The following is a 16897-nucleotide window of genomic DNA, read 5'->3' on the forward strand; positions in this document are numbered from 1 at the left end:
CATGAAACCCCACATTCTGGCTACCTAGAATCAGGTAGTTCGATGTCTGTGTCCCTGACTTACACATCCAAATACTGTGTGTGCATACAGAGTGGGTCTGTGCACACACAATATTTAAGGGCAAACTTATAGCCTTTTTTCAAAATTGTGCCCATAATAATTATAAGAAGTCAAAGGTGTCTGTTTCATGTTAGGCAAAAAACAGCATCTCTAGCACCAAGCTGACCTTTAGTCAATACTTGGATGGGACATGAGAGACCTCTATGGAAAGTCTTGGTAGTGTAAGAAGTGGTGCTAGAAATTCAATATCTGCACTCAAAGGGCAGCATAGTGTTAGAGATGCTTGTAATTGACTTGACTTCTTGTAATTATTATGGGCACAATTTTGAAAAATGGCTGTAAGTTTGCCCCTAAATATTGTGTGCGTACAAACTCACCCCGCTTGTACACACACACAGTATTTGGATGTGTAAGTTGGGGACACAGACATCTAACTACCTGATTCTAGGTAGCCTGAATGCAGGGTTTTATGCACAGAACATTGCAAAGTGCAAATTTAGAAGTCAAATTTGTGGTTCTAAGAATGCAGTCCTAAAAAAGACCCTGCTTTGTAATCAGAGCTATGGAGATCACAGGTTGAAGTGACATGTGTCCTCATAACCAAGGAATTCACTTACAAACTAGAGTAAAATTAAAATTTTCCTTTTGCTCAGTAATACCTACTTCTTTAATAGGTACGTAATATATCCTGAATAGTCACTGTTGCTCTGAGATTCTGTCATAATCTAGGAACAATTATGGATGTTTTTCATTCTGAATTTCCTTACCATAAATGTTAATATTTTTTATAACATGATGCAAAGGGAAAGTTCATTGTTACAATGTGAATTTGTCACCAGACATATTTGTTCCAGTCATATTCATTTTTTTCTAGTTTCTGGTTACAATTTAATCTTGACCTGGTTTGCACTATTGAAATGAAGTAGAGACTGCATTTAAAGAAATAGCACATTGAGAGGGACTTTGTAGTGAAGTTGTGATGCCCTTTATTTTTCTTTAAAAAAAACTGATGTAAGTATATGGTTATGTCTTATTAGATACGCCACAATACCCATGATTACAGTTGTCTGTGGTGTAATTGTTGTCTACTAAAGGTCCTGTGGTCTAGCAATTAGACCAGCGGACCGAGTAAGGAGTCCTGGATCTGCCACTGACTTGCTATATAAACTTGAATGAGTCTCATAATCTCTCTGAGTTTCCTTTTCATTCTCTGTAAAACAGAGAGATTAATTTATGTGTATTAAATATAGGAAGTCTATGGTAAACGCAAGAACAGAATATAGGAAACCTTATTGCTAGAGATGTCCCTTGGCCACAAGAACATTCTTCTTTTCCTGGGGTCTTACTGAGACTCTGAGGTTTTTGTCTTAGAAGTTGAGAGGTCTTGTAATATAGTGACTTTCTTTACACTAAAATTCTCTGATTTAGACTTATCTCCTGGTTTGGAGACTGCAGAAACCAAAAAAATGAAGTGGACACTGAAATAAAGCTGTGGCATATAAATAAACCAGAGAGCAGCCTTTTAATAACAGCAGTTCTTTGTCTTCTGACTTTATGGCCTAACGGCTGTGGCTCAAAAGGATAAAAATACAACACTCCATGCAATGACTAATTACTCAAAATTCTGTTGATCAGCAGAAGTGGAACTTGTGGTTGACTCTTAATATTATCAGATGTCTTTGCTATTTAATAATCTCCCATAGCTGTGCATTATTTAACATGTAGTTTGCACAAAGAACACTGACTTTGTTTCAGCTATCTCTCAACAAAAAATAAATGCAGCTGCTAGTAAATTTGGCAATGTGTTTGATGGAAACTTCTGTAACTTCTTAAGAGGAGAAAAATGTTGTATGCTTAACCTTGTCCTACCCATAACTGTAGCAAGAGATGGGAAAGGGCACGGACCACAAAAGAGAGGTCCTATATAAAAAGTACAGTCACTATCAAGCAAACAACTTGCCTATCAGTAGGACTTATTCACACATAAACACAAAAAAAATTATGTATAGACCTTCTATTAATGGCCCACAAGCTAATGGAGTATAATGGCTTCTTTTATTTAACATGCATCCAAAATAAGATAGTGAATAAATATATTTACGGTCATAGCCCACTTTCTGACTTAGTCGTCTGCTTTTTCTCTCTTACTCATGTGGTATCCATTGACTTTTGGAACAGAGAAACCATAAGGGATAAATGAATCTGCAAGATGCTCCAATCAGCAGTCTGCACTGTAAATCTATTTAAAGATGCACCCATTATTTTCTGAAGTTCAATTTAACTGTGAAAGGGCACATGACTGAAATCATTGCATGTGACTTGACTCACAGTTAAGTGTAGATGGAAATCTGTTTGCTCATCATAGTTTCTGCTCCTGATTCAGACTCTTTAAATACACATATGAATATGTAGAAGACCATTCGAGCTATCAGGAGCCAGAGAGTAGGGGAGGGTGGAATGATAATATCTAGTACTTTTCTGAGTACTATCAATTTCCAAGTACTTTGCAAAGGACTTAAGCCTCTGAGGGTATGTCTAGAGTGCAAGCCTCTTTTGAAAGAAGCTTTTTGGAAATAACTCTTTCAAAAGAGAGCATCCACGCCTCAAAACTGGATCGAAAAAGCAATCTGCTTTTTCGAAAGAGAGTGTCCAGTCTGCATGGATGCTCTCTCAAAAGAAAGCCTTGATTGCTAGTCACAGAATGGCCACCAGGGCACCTGTGCTTTTTCAATTACCTTTTCTTTTGAAAAATGTCCCTGTTCTGCATCCACACATGCCTTTTTTCTAAAGAGATCTTTTGAAAAAGGCGTTCTTCTTCGTAAAATGAGGTTTACCAATGTTGACAAAACCTCTGTATTCTTTCAATTTAATTGCAGTGTAGACACACATGAAGTTTTTCGAAAAAAGAGCAGTTTTTTTCGGGGAAAAAAAAACCAATGTAGTCTAGACATACCCTGAAATAGGAAGGAGTTATTATCACAGTTTTACAGAGAGGAAAATTGAGACATAAAATTAATTGTGATCAACCTTTCGAAGGTGCTGATCATCTTTGAAAATCGAGTCAAATAAGCCTTGTCCAAAGTCACAAAGACATACAGTGTAGCACAGCCTGAAATAAAGCCCGGGAGTACTGAATCTCAGTCCTTCATACTAACCCCCAGACATACAGTCCTATAAGGACATTTTTTTGTGTAACTGGTAACTAGATATTAATCCATTTATGTGAACAAAGTGAACAGCATGACCAAATAAAGACAGGCTTGTACAGTACAACTTGCAGCTTTGTTTTCTAGTTGAAAAGATAACAGATGACCCAGGCCTTGTTCTAATCTGATTCTCAACCACCCAGCAATCTAATTAAATCCCTCTCCATTCCTTACTTTAAGAAATGAAAGAGAGCCTACAGCCTTATATAGTCTCTTTCCAGATGGAAATGCATAATTTAACAGATACAGATGAGGGAGAAGTGGGCTCTAAGCAGTGCCAGCGTTTGCTGTAAATGGCATTAAATTCCAAGGGGTGCTTAATAAAGATGTAGAATGGAACATAATTTTAAAACCAATATTGAAACTTCTCTCCTCTCTAAGAGATACTGCCCTATAGCAAAAACATCATCACAAATCTGACTTTTTGTTTCAAATATGTCAGTGTGCAAGGAATTAACTAGTTCCCTTGCCCAGAAGTTCCAAGTATTGGAACATGTTCTCTGACTTGTTTTTTTCTGATGATCTCATGGCTTTATTTTAGGTATTCGCCTCCATCACTGCAATAACTGAGCACTTCATAATCTTTAAAATACTGGTTCTGAAAACTTCCCTGTGAGGTTGGTAGGAAAGGCAGTATTGTTATTCCCATTTTACTGGTGGGGAATTAATGCACAGGGAGATTGTGACTTGCCCAGGGTTGCCCACAAAGGCTGTGACAAAGCAGGCTGAGGACTGTCAAATCCCAGCCTAGAGCCCCAAGTATTAGACCAGTGGTTCTCAAACTTTTTGGCCTGGGGCTACTTGGCTAAATGCAAACCTCTTTGTGGACCACCAGTTGCTAATGGAAACTCATCAGTAATTAAATAATTATGCCCAAACCATTTTGCTAGTAAAATATGAATTTATGTCCAACACAAAAGGTTTCAATTTTTTCTTTATTTATGGCAGGGCGCCACTGACCCACAGAAAATCAATTTGCAGTATGTGGCCAGGAGGAAGGGTGCAGGAGCAGGGTGTGTGGGGGGGGTAAGGTGTCTAGCCAAGAGGCAAGGTGCAGGAGCAGGCTGGGGGAAGGGTGTCTGACCAGGGGTGGGGCACAGCAGCAAGGGTGGATGCAGGAGAAGGCTGGGGGTAGGTATCTTCCCAGGGGGAGGGTGCAGGAGCAGGTTGGGGATGCAGGGTCTCAGCAGGGTGTAGGTATGTGAGAGAGAGGTGGTGGGTGCGGGGTCTGGGCATAAGGGGCAGGGGGGCACTTGCTTTCATGACCTGCACTGCTCCCAGGCCCTGTGTCCCAGGCACAGCCTCTTGCTGCTCCCATTGGCTGGATTCTGGCCAATGGGAGCAGCGGGGAAAGCCTCCAGGCAGTGTGTTCAGCCGGGGGAGGGGGAACAGCAGCACGTGGAGCTGTTTCTGGCCCTGCTTCTTCCCCATGAGTTGGATCTGGCATGCGAGGCTCGGGGCTTTCTCCTTCTCCCCCTCCTCCCAAGAAGGAAGCTGGCACTGGCACTCCAACTTCATGGCAGGAGGGAGGACCATGAGGCTGGAACACCAGCACAGGCTCCCTGCTGCGGGGAAAGGGAGGGAGGAAGCGGAACTGGGGCTGAGCTTGAGCCACAGACCACCTGGAAGATGGCCATGGACCGCAGTTTGAGAACCACTGCCTAAGATATTCTCTCTTGCGGGATAATGCACCTCAGGTAACTCTTATCCTGTGTCACCAGAAGGTACCACACCTCAGGAGAGGCACACAGCTCAGCATCAGTAGCAATATGGAGCAATGTGCTCTGGAGTGTGGTAGTGCACAAATATGGGAGGAAGGAAGACCAGTCAAACAGTGTGGGGCCACATCACCTTTTATAAGCTCCTTGTGTTAAGAATAGCCACTTGAAGGTGGAACTCTTTGTGAACCACAACATTTACCTTCCCAATGCCTTTCACTGACCTGAGCATCAGGAAAGGCTGAAATTAAAAATGTGAGCCTGTGTGTCATTTTGCAAAGTGTTCTTGGCCAAGCATATGCACTACTATTTTTGTTTTAGTTATCCTATCAAAGTGAAGAGACTACATCAAGGTGAATTGCATTTTCTTAAAAGTGCTGGCTTGACACTGGAATCTTCTCTGCACACGCCAGGTATAGCACAGTCGGGAGCAAGAAGTAACCCAATTCTTTCCCCTGCTTATGAACACCTCAGCCTTGGCCCAGCAAGGACAGAGTAGGTTAGGCTCCAGGGTCTCTCACCTCCTTGCCTGTTGCAATAATGTTGAAACTAAACAGAGATCTAATTTCCTTTCCGCCACCTCCCAAACACATTTTCCACTGGTAGCTAGTTTTGGTCACCACAGAAACCAAGCAAGCTTTGAATTTGATTTATGATATTGCCTCATAAGTGTTTTAAAATAACAAGAACAGAGAAATGAGAATGATGTGGAAATCAGGGTTGTTGCTTTTGCAAACTCTTAGTTAAAAAACAACAAAAAGGTCAAGAGTTAGGTTTATTTTTCCTTGTCAAGAATGAAAGGGTTAATCCCTTCACCTGGACGGAAGGTATTTTACAGCCTCCTTTGGGTTTAGGCAAATGAACAGAAGCTAAAAACATAAGTTTGGGTGAATAATGGTAGTAACGTGTGAGAGTGGATATTTAGGGCTGGTTTGTGATTGCACATCATGATTTTGTCACATTCCTCTGGGATTTGTTTAGAATTAAAAAAATGGTCAGCAATCCTAGCACTACTGGGATGTGGAAAAGTAGATTCCAGCTTGTAGCTGTGATGCTTGCCAGCTGTCCAAATGTTTAGGGGGTGGTTTATTTATTGTTTAAAAACAAGTTGGACAGAAGTACAAGGAATAGATGGACAAAGTCTATGAAGGTTTGTGCCCTGCTTTCTTAGGTCTGTGATTTTCTTAAAGAGTTAGAAAGGTACCCTGCCATTGGATAAAGTAGCCCATTTTGTAGGTAGTTGTGTCCTGTAAGCAGCACCCCTTCAATAGGAGAAGTATTTCTAAGCTTACTTGTTACCCTCAGTCATTCAAGCCCAGTTGGGTTTGTTTAGTACACTTTGAATTTACCAGATCTCCATGTGCAAGAATAATGCTGTGGGGTAAAGTAACCTGAGCACAAATACAGCCTCTTTCCTAAGACTGACACAGCAAGGCACTATGGTAAGGAAGCCCTGCCAAAGCATGCATTCAGCAGCAGAGACTTTTAACATTTCTCATACTGTCACTTCACACTTAGCTGATCCTCTCCAGATTTGCCCTGAAACCTCTTGTGCCCATTCCCACTGAAGCTACTATGAGATCATCACACTTGAATTTAGTGTACTCCTGGCATCTGTGGAAGATCTGGTCTGATGTAAGTGACCAGATCTCCTTTAATGGAAGACCAATGATGAGGGAATGGAAACCTCTGTAACCTTACGAAGTCTGGCAACAGCCTACACCTTGAGAACTGCTGGTCTGCAGAACTGCTTGATACAGATGAATAATATTATATAGTAGAAGAGCAGTTATGTTCTATGGGTCAGATGTTGCCAACTCAAGCAGAGAGAAGATTCAACAAGAACGCTCATTAGGATGATTAAACCAGCTAGGCAGGGGAAAAAATGAAAAGAGCCGACGAGACAACACCCCCATACAGAACCCACAGGCAAAAACAACCAAAGCTTTTCTAAAATATGTAATCCAGAGATAGCAGGGAGCTGTGGCCCTCTAACAAAGGCGCTTGAATTTGTGGTTTTAGTAGAGGCATTCATGCATATGGAGTTTTATTTGAAAAAAAAAAGGTCTTTTGATCAATTCCAGGCCACATGGCAGTTGTGTGTGTCACTGGGTGAGCACTTGGCAGACTATAGTGTCACCATGAGTCATTTTGCATTTTCATATTGAGGGAGAAAAAACAAATGTGGCTACTGAAATTTTATAAGCATGCAATCTTCCCACATCATGGATCATTTTCTCTCCCCCCCCCCCCCCCATAAACCTATTTTTATTTAAAAAAAAAAGGCAAGAAAGAAACAAAAAAGCACAAAACCCCCTCATCTTGTTAAAGAAGAACTTAATGCAAACGATGGCTGCATTTTCTGCATACTGTGTTGCATTTCTGTCACTTGTTCTGATATTATAACATTAGTATTAACATCACTATAAAGAAGGACCCTGTTTCATGGAAATGACCCAGACTTTCATCCATTTAAAATGTGATTCTTTAACTAAAATGGTCAAGATCACTTCCTGTCCCAAATCATTGTGTTATGTTACTTTGTTCCACTAAATAGTCTGTTAATAGAAGTGGGCTATTTTTATATTTTTTCCTACACCCCAGCATGCCTACATTAACTTAAAGTTCTTGAATAGCTTTTAATGTCACCACAAACAAGCAAAATCCAGGAAATCAACAGCCTAAGTCAGTATTTTCCTATTTTCCAACAATGATCCAAACTCATCATTTGTAACTACCCTTTCTCCTAGTCTCCCTCCTTAAACTTGAACTTGCAACCAAACCTGCAACCTGAATTCCAGACATGCAAAAAAGATACGGTGCATTGTGTCCATTCAGGTCATAAACCAGATCCTGTGGTTCAGCCAGAGGAGCAGACAGCCTTCCTGGGCTAGGTGTGGGGTGACAGCACTGTGCTCCTGAAAGGAGCAGGGTCTTGGGTGGCAGGGGCAGGGCCAGGGTAATCAGCCCTCCATGCTGCCCAGAGTGTGGCACGCCCCCGCCCCCCAATCCTTAGAGCCACCCAGAGCACACAGCACAGTGCTCTGGTGGTGATTTAACGGGCCGACTGAAGCTCTGAATTGCACCCTTCCCCCCTCCCCCTCCCACCCCCAATCAGCCTAGGTTTGGCCAAGCTGCACTTAGCACAAAACCAGAGAGGGAACCACGTTGGTCCTGAAGCCATTCAAAGGCTAATTCAGTTTCTGGCACAATTTAAAGCAGCCTGAGGACGGGGAGGGGGCGGTCACTAGAGGAAGTGGCATATAGATAGTGGCAGTGGTTCTCTTGCACTTGGTATATTCCCCTTATACAAGGGGAATCCCCAGATAGCTACATCTACAAGGTTTCCACTGCTTTATGCTGTTAGAACGGTGCAGAGGAGAGAGGCTGGAGGCTGGCCCAATTTGTTCTGGTGTATTTTGTTAAATGGGAATAACAAATTAATTAAGTAGGAGTGAACACTATTAGGAAAAAATTACAGTGTATGGCAAAAGTGCCAAATATTCTTGAAGTGAGATAAGTAAAGTTGTTGATGGTGATAGTCTGGTTGTGTATTTCAGAACAGGGGTTCTCAACTTTTTCTTTCTCAGCCCTCCTCCCCCCAACTACACCACAATAACTTGTTCTCTGCATATAAAAGCTAGGGCTGGTGTTAGGGGGTAGCAAGCAGGACAGTTGTCATAGCCACCCTCCCTTGCAAAGCTATATTACTCATGCTTTGTCTTCATCCCTGGGTGGTGGGGCTCAGAGCTCCATGCATTGGGGTTTTGGCTTTCTGCAATGGCCACCGGGAGTTCAATACTGGCCCTACTTGGAAGATGCCCTGAAACCTGCTGGTGATCCCCCGGGGGGGCCCAAACCGGACCCCTAGTTGAGAACCACTATTACAGAAATTTGAGAATAAAACTGGTGAAGGAACTTCTGCATAGAATATAATACCATATTCAGTCAGGCCTGAACTAAAACTCTAGATCAGGGGTCTCCAACCTTTTTAAGCACGTGATCACTTTTTGAATTTAAGTGCAACCCAGTATCTACCTCAAACCCAAATATGCTTCCCCTACCTCCTTCCCACCACTTCCCTGAGACCCCGCCCCTGCTCACTGCATCCTTCCTCCCTCCCCCATCCTCCCTCACTTTTCCCCAGGCAGGAACAGCAGGTTGGGGTACAGACTCTGGATTTGGAGTGCGAGAGGGGCTCTGAGCTGAGCTTGGGGCAGGCAGTTGGGGTTCCAGAGGGGGTTCTAGGTGCAGGCTCTGGGAGGGTGCAGGGGTGCTCGGGGCTGGAGCAGGGACCTGGGGCACAGGACGGGGTTCATGACTGGGGTAGGGTTTCGGGATGTGGGCACTAGCTGGGCATTGTTTACCTCAGGTGGCTCCTGGGTGGTGGTGCAGTGGGGCTAAGTCAGGCTCACCCCTGCCCTGTCCCTGCATCACTCCCGAAAGCAGCCAGTAAACTCCATCCCAAGTCTTGTTGTGCCCCCTGCCCTGCTCTGTGGAGAAAGGATACAAGATGGGAGAGGGGGCATCTTGACATCGGCACCCCTCTTCCTCCTCTGCCCTTCACAGAAAGCAGCAGGCTCCTGAGGGGACAGCTCCAAGGCAAAGGGCAGGAGATGCGCAGCAGTAGGGGGAGGGGCAGCTGAAGTGCCGGCACTTGATAGCCTCTTGGCCAAACCAGTCAGGATCACCTGTCAGAGGCTCCAAGATCTACCGGTAGATCCCAATCAACTGGTTGGTGACCACTGCTCTATATCTATATACCCTCAAACTTGGGTGAAGTTTAGATCTAGATCCACAAGTCCCTATATCCCTGTAGTCAGACCTGCTGATGGGGGTGTGAGGTAAAGTGGACAGTAGCCCCAGAGCTAGCAATTCAAAGAGGACTGGGGCTTCCGGATGCCACTGCTGTTTTGGTGTGTTGGAAAATAGAGGACTCCTTCTAGGTCCACACCTACTTAGCTATCAGGAGCTGCTGTACAACTAAGACTAAATAACTTGTTAAGTGTCTAACCATTTCTCTTTGGCCTTGGTTGGGTACAGAATATTATTTCATAATAGAAGGAGCTTTTCTTTGTAGTTGATAACTATTTGCTGGTTTTATCAGTTTGGGCTGAGGCAGCACCACACAAATGCCTTCGATTGTTTTTCTTGCAAACTAAAAGGCGAGTCAGGAACTCCTCAGATCTGATTCTGAATGATATCCTGCTGGAGCCTTGAGCAACTCACTTAAGTCTAAATTTTCAAGTGTGCAGTAATTTTGTGTAGCTCAGTTTTGGGGTTCCCAACTTGTGCTTCATTTTCAGAAGTGCTGAGAACCCACAACTGCTGTTGAAATCACTGAAGATTCTCAACATCTGTGAAAATCACATCATAGGTGTCTTGAGTTGTACGCTCAAAATTACTGGAGGCTTCCAGAAATGTAGGTCTGAACTTCTGTGTATGTTTCCCATCCTGTGATATGGGGACAACAAGTTGCCCACCTCCCAGGCAGCTGATGTATAAGGGCTTTGAAAATATAAAGTGTTATGTAAGTACAGGCAGTCCCCGAGTTACGCGGATCCGACTTATGTCGGATCCGCAGTTACGAACGGGGTTCCTCTCCCTGGTCTCCAGCAGACCAGGGAGAGGAAGCAAAGCGGCGGAACACGTGGGCAGCGGACAGGGCTGTCTGCTGCCCACGCGCTCTGAGGCTTGTCTCTGCTTTGCCCCCCCCCCCCCGTCCCCCTGGTCTGCAGACCAGGGGGAGGGGGGGGGGCAAAGCAGAGCCAAGCCGCGGAGCGCCCGGCCAGCTGACAGCCCAGAGCGTCTGAGCTGTCAGCTGATCGCGCGCTCCGCGGCTTGGCTCTGCTTTGCCCCCCCCCCCCCCCCCGGTCTGCAGACCAGGGGGACGGGGGGGGGGGGGGAGCAAAGCAGAGCAAAGCCGCGGAGCACGCGGGCAGCGGACAGCCACGGCGCGTCTGGGCTGTCCCGCTGCCCCCGTGCTCCGTGGCTTTGCTCCAGACACCTGTGGTACAGCAGCTGGGGCGCTGCCAGTTGGTCCCGTAGCGCCGCTCTGGGCGCTACTGGACCAACCGGGCAGCACCCCAGCTGTTCTGCCCCAGGCTCCTGGTTCAGCCACTGCTGGTCAGATTCAGCAGCGGCTGAATCAGGACGCCTGGGGCAGAGCAGCTTGGGTGCTGCTGGGTTGGTCCAGTAGCGCCGAGGAGCGGCGGCGCTACTGGACCAACCCAGCAGCACCCCAGCTGCTCTGCCCCAGGCATCCCCAAGTCAGCCGCTGCTGAAACTGACCAGTGGCTGACTACAGGAAGCTCCTGCCCCGGGCTTCCTGGAATCAGCCGCTGATCAGTTTCAGCAGCAGCTGACTTGGGGATGCCTGGGGTTCTTAAGTTGAATCTGTATGTAAGTCAGAACTGGCGTCCAGATTCAGCCGCTGTTGAAACTGATCAGTTTCAGCAGCGGCTGAATCTGGACGCCAGTTCCGACTTACATACAGATTCAACTTAAGAACAAACCTACAGTCCCTATCTTGTACGTAACCCGGGGACTGCCTGTACCAAGTATTATTAGCCCTCTGACCTCTTAGATTCCTTGAATGTGTCTTTTAGATTTAGATAGAAAAGCAAAAAATGCCTCATTTCCCAACATCCATCACAAACCAGATAACTCTCCAGAGGAATTCAGGTCTCTATTCGACCGGTCTTTGATCTTTTTCTAATTAGTGAATAACTTTGTTTTATAAGATGTTTCAAAAAAGAAAGAAACCATATACACGGTGGACTGTGTGTTCAGACACTCATCTCTCAGGTATGCAAGGGTTAATGGTCAGAGCCAGTGAATCGCTGCTAATGAACCTTCAGGAAATCTGTCAGGAAGTGGGTACAAATTCCTGAATGCTGATGCCACTATTGTGTGGTGTGTTCTGTTTTTGATGTTGCCCAACCGATAATCTTTAGAGGACAAATACTTGAGCTACTCAACTGTTCTTCAGAGATACCTAAGGCCTAAAATATGTGCTTCCCTTTTTCAGTTGCCATGGGGAATAAGGAGCTTCTCTCTTTGCCAACCTTTCAAGGAGCACCCACAAAAGCAGAACAGAAAAGGCATCCCTGCTACCTCTGGGGAATAGGTATCTGAAAAGGAGACAGGAAGAAGGCCTGGCCATTGCTCCTCTCTCCTCTGCCAGCCCACGGAGGACAGAGGGAGACGGGGGCAAATTTCTCACTGTGCGTGCACACAGAGCAGCCGCCAGAAAGTCTCTGAGGCTCAGTGGATGGGATACACAAAGGTGCTTACGTGCCTAACTCCCACTCATTTCAGTATGGTGCCTAAGTGGCTTTGTGACTTCATCCAGTCTCTCTGGTGCTTCTCCTGGGCCTGTGTGGCTTTGCTGTGTCCTGTGGTATAAGATTCCAATTCTGGCTGCAAGTGGGGGCTTATGGCTGGCATTCAGAATTTGTGTTAAGTTTTAATTGACAAAACTTCCCAGTTCTGTTGGAATGACATTTTGATGGTCCATGAAATACTTGTTGTCAGAGCTATTCCCAAGTCTGGCACTCCAAGTGCAGAAGGTGGGGGCCCACAAGAGAAACCTTAAAAATACCTTGCCTCTATAGGCTTCTGCTTAAAAGCTTCCCAAGGTCACAGATTCCCATGACAGTGCAAGAAATGCTAATGAGCACTTCATTTGCATTGCCTCTGCCGACAAATTCCTGCTGTCTAAACGTAGCCCGAGAATCTCCAGCAGTGGGGAAAAGGCTCCATCGACTGCCATACATGCCTCTACAGGAAGTCCCCGGGTTACGTACGAGATAGGGACTGTAGGTTTGTTCTTAAGTTGAATTTGTATGTAATTCGGAACTGGTACATATTGTAGGGGAAACTCTAGCCAAACATTTCTCCAGAGCTCAGTTTTATTCTCCCACACTTTACTTCCCTCAGTCCGTTATTCTCAAGCTGAGGTGTCTGCTGAGAAAAGCTGCTCCTGGTCTGCTGGGGGGAAGCAGCTAGTGCGGGGTTGCTTCACCCCGTTTGTAAGTAGGGATCCGATGTAAGTTGGATCCATGTAACCAGGGACTGCCTGTATACTGCAGTGTAGGTGCCATCTATGCTTCAGTGTAGTTATTTGTACCCCATATACCGCTGCTAGTGTACTGAGGCACAATTCTTTCCTTAGAGTAGTATGCCTAAGCACTGCCATGGCTTTAGTCAGTGCACAAACACAATCTAACCATAATACTTCACTTTTTTTTACAAAATATTTTTCTGTACACTCCTGATCAGTAGTATTCATAATTCAAACTACTCTTATCTAATACATGTGCTAAATCCATTGTGTGATGCATTTTTCCATTTACTCTTCTACTACATGCCTTGGTTTAGTCACTAGTTCAGTAATATGTGGGTCAGTTTTGACCAAAGTTCCCTCTATTTTTTTTTCATCCATGTGCAGAATAAATTTTGTTGTGTACACCCAAGTATGGGAGGATGTGCATCACTAGTAGAAACACATGCTGCCAGCTGTGGGCACTCTGCTAATCAGCTGGGCAGCATTTGAATCTCTCCTGCATGGCTGCCCAAGCGATCAGCTTACAGGGAATGGACTGGTCCTAATTATGTGTTGCTTGCCCATTCCTTTCAGGATTTGCTAGCTTGCTTTCACCGTGGTTTGAATCGAATCAGTGTGATCAACCTGAAAAGCACATGAATTGTGACTTTAGCAAAATTGCCTGAGCAGCATTTTTAAGTTTTACTGGGGCTTCTTGTGCCAAAATCATGGGCGTTTTTTTTTTTTTTGTCTTTTTTTTTTTTTTTTTGTCTTTTATTCAGTAACAGTGAGTTTTCCCTAAGAGGAAGTGGCTCTCTGGAAAAAGAGGTGGAAATGAGTATCATTGGTGCAGTACTGTGAATTCTGCTACTACCCTTTTGGCAAAAAATATTTTTGGTAAAAGAGTAAAAATCATGTTACTGTGCAAATGAAATTTATCCCATTATGCCAAGTATGACTGATTGAAAAGTGCTGTACTTGTGGGAAAATGAGCTGTGGCACTATATAGTTCCGCCTACTAACAAAGCACTTTCTTTAATAAAACTTCCCAGGCCATTGTGTCAAAATAGTGATGCTAGTCCTGTGAACTGCATTAATCAGGGTTTTAAAATGCTAAAGTATAAAATGAACAGACTGAAGTTTCATAGATGCAAAATCTTGAACAGTTTTGGGCAACAGTAACCAAAAAATGCTCCTTGTACAGACACAAAAGAAAGGCAACAAGCACTGCAAGCATTGTAATAGAGACTATAGAAACAGATTACAAATAAAAACAGTTTAAAGCCATAGAACTAACAGTCAAAACCATAACGTTTAGTTAACCTTAACATCTGCCATACTAGATTAGACCAATAATCCATCTAGTCTAGTATTTTATCTTCCAGTGACCAGTACTGATGCTTCAAAAATGGTTTAAGAAATCCTGACGGTACAACTGTGAAATATGCTAGCTATAGGAGAGGTGTTGAGGGGGGTTAATTTACTAATGTTTGCAAAGCACTTTGAGACTCTTAGGAGGAGCGCACTACAGGAGTGCAAAGTATTACTGTTCTACAATAAAATCCATTGTCTAATTTTTATGAGAAGAATTATCTTTATACAAAGAGGTCTGTGCAGAATACATTGTATATTTGGTTTTAGTAGACTCTGAACCATGTGAACATAAATAAACTAACATTTGCTAACATTAGAACTTCAGAGTTACAAACATCTTGGGATGGATGTTGTTTGTAAACCTGAACAAAACACTATAAGAACATAAGAATGGCCATACTGGGTCAGACCAAAGGTCCATCCAGCCCAGTATCCTGTCTGCTGACAGTGGCCAATGCCAGGTGTCCCAGAGGGAGTGAATTGAACAGGTAATGCTCAAGCGATCTCTCTCCTGCCATCCATCTCCACCCTCTGACAAACAGAGGCTACGGGCACCATTCCTTACCCATACTGGCTAATAGCCATTTATGGACTTAATCTCCATGAATTTATCTAGTTCTCTTTTAAACCCTGTTATAGTCCTAGCCTTCACAACCTCCTCAGGCAAGGAGTTCCACAGATTGACTATGCGCTGTGTGAAGAAGAACTTCCTTTTATTTGTTTTAAACCTGCTGCCCATTAGTTTCATTTGATGGCCCCTACTTCTTACATTATGGGAACAAGTAATTATCGTCTCCAGCCTGTAACAATGCTTGGGATTCTTCCCAAGACTTTTGTCATAGCATTATACAGGCAAACCTTCCTAGTACAAGCACAGCATACACTGATGAGAGTTATTTTGCCTGTATAAGCAATGTTAGTTCCCTGAAGTAGCTATTTTAGAAAAAAAGACTTTCGCCATAACTGTTGTGCCTTAGCATTGGTTAAGGGTGTGAGGTTTGTAATGACTCTTTATACCAGCAAAAGCCTGTTATATTAGCAAAAGTTTAAGGATAGATAAGGCGTTAGAAATCAAGCCAAGTCTGGGAGGAGAGGGAACCATTGCACAATGTTTTTAATAAGTTAAAACTTTCAGTTAGCTGGTGATGCAATGGTGTTGTGGTTTAGAACAGTGTGGGGATCTGAATCGACACAAACAAGTTGTTAATAAAAGCACTCAATGAGTAAATGCATTCCATCCTCTGCTGTTCCCAGCAAACCAGTGCAGCTTCCAGGAAGATGAGCGGAGCATGTAAGAAGCCCCCACAGGAAATGCACCATGGCATTTGGCTAGTGGGAGGCTCAAAGGGATATTGAGATTTGGTGGGTCAGTATCTCTCTTATAGCAGCCTTTGCTTCCATGAGTGGATAGGCTACAGGAGTCTGTGTTAGGAAGACACTCCTCTGCTTTCAGGCCCCTGTGATGTTCTCCTCTGCATTCCTTTCTACACAGGCTTGGGCCAAAATTTGTCTCTAGAGATTAAAGCAAAGGATGCAATTGATGTAAAGGATAGCGCTTCAGGCTATATCTACACTGCGTTTGTTTTTCGGAAGAGGCTTTTCCAACATTTGACCTGTCTACACTGGGCCAAATGTGGGAAAACCTCCTCTTTCCGAAGAGCCCTTATTCCTCATAAAATTATGAATTTTGGGGCTTCCAAAATAGAGCGCTCACTTTTTCAGAAACTGTTCCAAAAAAGTGGACACATTACCTGGACATGGCTGAATTTTTCCAGGATCTCTCTGGTATCCCAGAAAAAAACTCTGTAGTGTAGACAGAGCCTCAGTTACGGGCCTCTCACAGTTAAAGACAGCTGGTTGCTGCATCATTCTGCAAGTAGGAATTTACAGAATCAGATTAATTTCTTCACTTTCACTCTCTCCCCCTCCCCCACCATTTTAACAGAAAACAGAAGTTAAATGAGGAGGGAAAATGGCATTCATGCAACATTCAGGTTGAGAAATCAAAATCAGACACTCCAATGACAGGAAGTTGCAAAGCACAGTAACTCAGTACCATTGCACTGATGTGCCTGTTTTCTCTTCTGAAATGTAAGCTACAATATACTGCATACCCTAATATGTCATGTGGTTCTGTTTTGGAGTTTCATAGAAATTGGAAATGGAGACATCCAATTCAGCTCCTGGCACTAGCAATCATAGTTACATTAAAAGACAGACTTTTGCTTTTCAGGTAAATTAAGCTGAACTATGTTCTTGTGTAGGAATACATCTAACCTTGTGTACTTTTATTTTAGGGGGCTGGTGATAGTTTTGTAGGAGCACTGGCTTTCTTCATGGCTTGCTATCCCACTCTATCCGTGGAAGAAGTGATCAAGAAGTCAAACTTCATTGCATCAGTGAGCGTCCAGGCATCAGGGACACAATCTTCCTATCCCTATAAGAAGGACCTGCCACAAGATCTTTTCTAACGCATGCTGTCAGACCCCTAT

General features: G+C 44.0%; 1 protein-coding gene across 4 annotated transcripts in view; it reads left to right on the forward strand.

Annotated features, from left to right (window-relative positions):
• RBKS (ribokinase) overlaps positions 1-16894 on the forward strand; it is a 129439-nt gene extending 112545 nt beyond the window's left edge. For all 4 annotated transcript variants that reach the window (XM_075925378.1, XM_075925376.1, XM_075925375.1 and 1 more), the window contains exon 8: positions 16703-16894. In XM_075925378.1, the coding sequence (XP_075781493.1) occupies positions 16703-16876 (174 nt within the window). In that variant the 3' untranslated portion in view covers positions 16877-16894. The remainder of the gene's footprint in view (positions 1-16702) is intronic.
• Positions 16895-16897: the final 3 nt, after the last annotated feature.

The sequence above is a fragment of the Pelodiscus sinensis genome, chromosome 3, assembly GCF_049634645.1.
Source record: "Pelodiscus sinensis isolate JC-2024 chromosome 3, ASM4963464v1, whole genome shotgun sequence".
Lineage (NCBI taxonomy): Eukaryota > Metazoa > Chordata > Testudines > Trionychidae > Pelodiscus > Pelodiscus sinensis.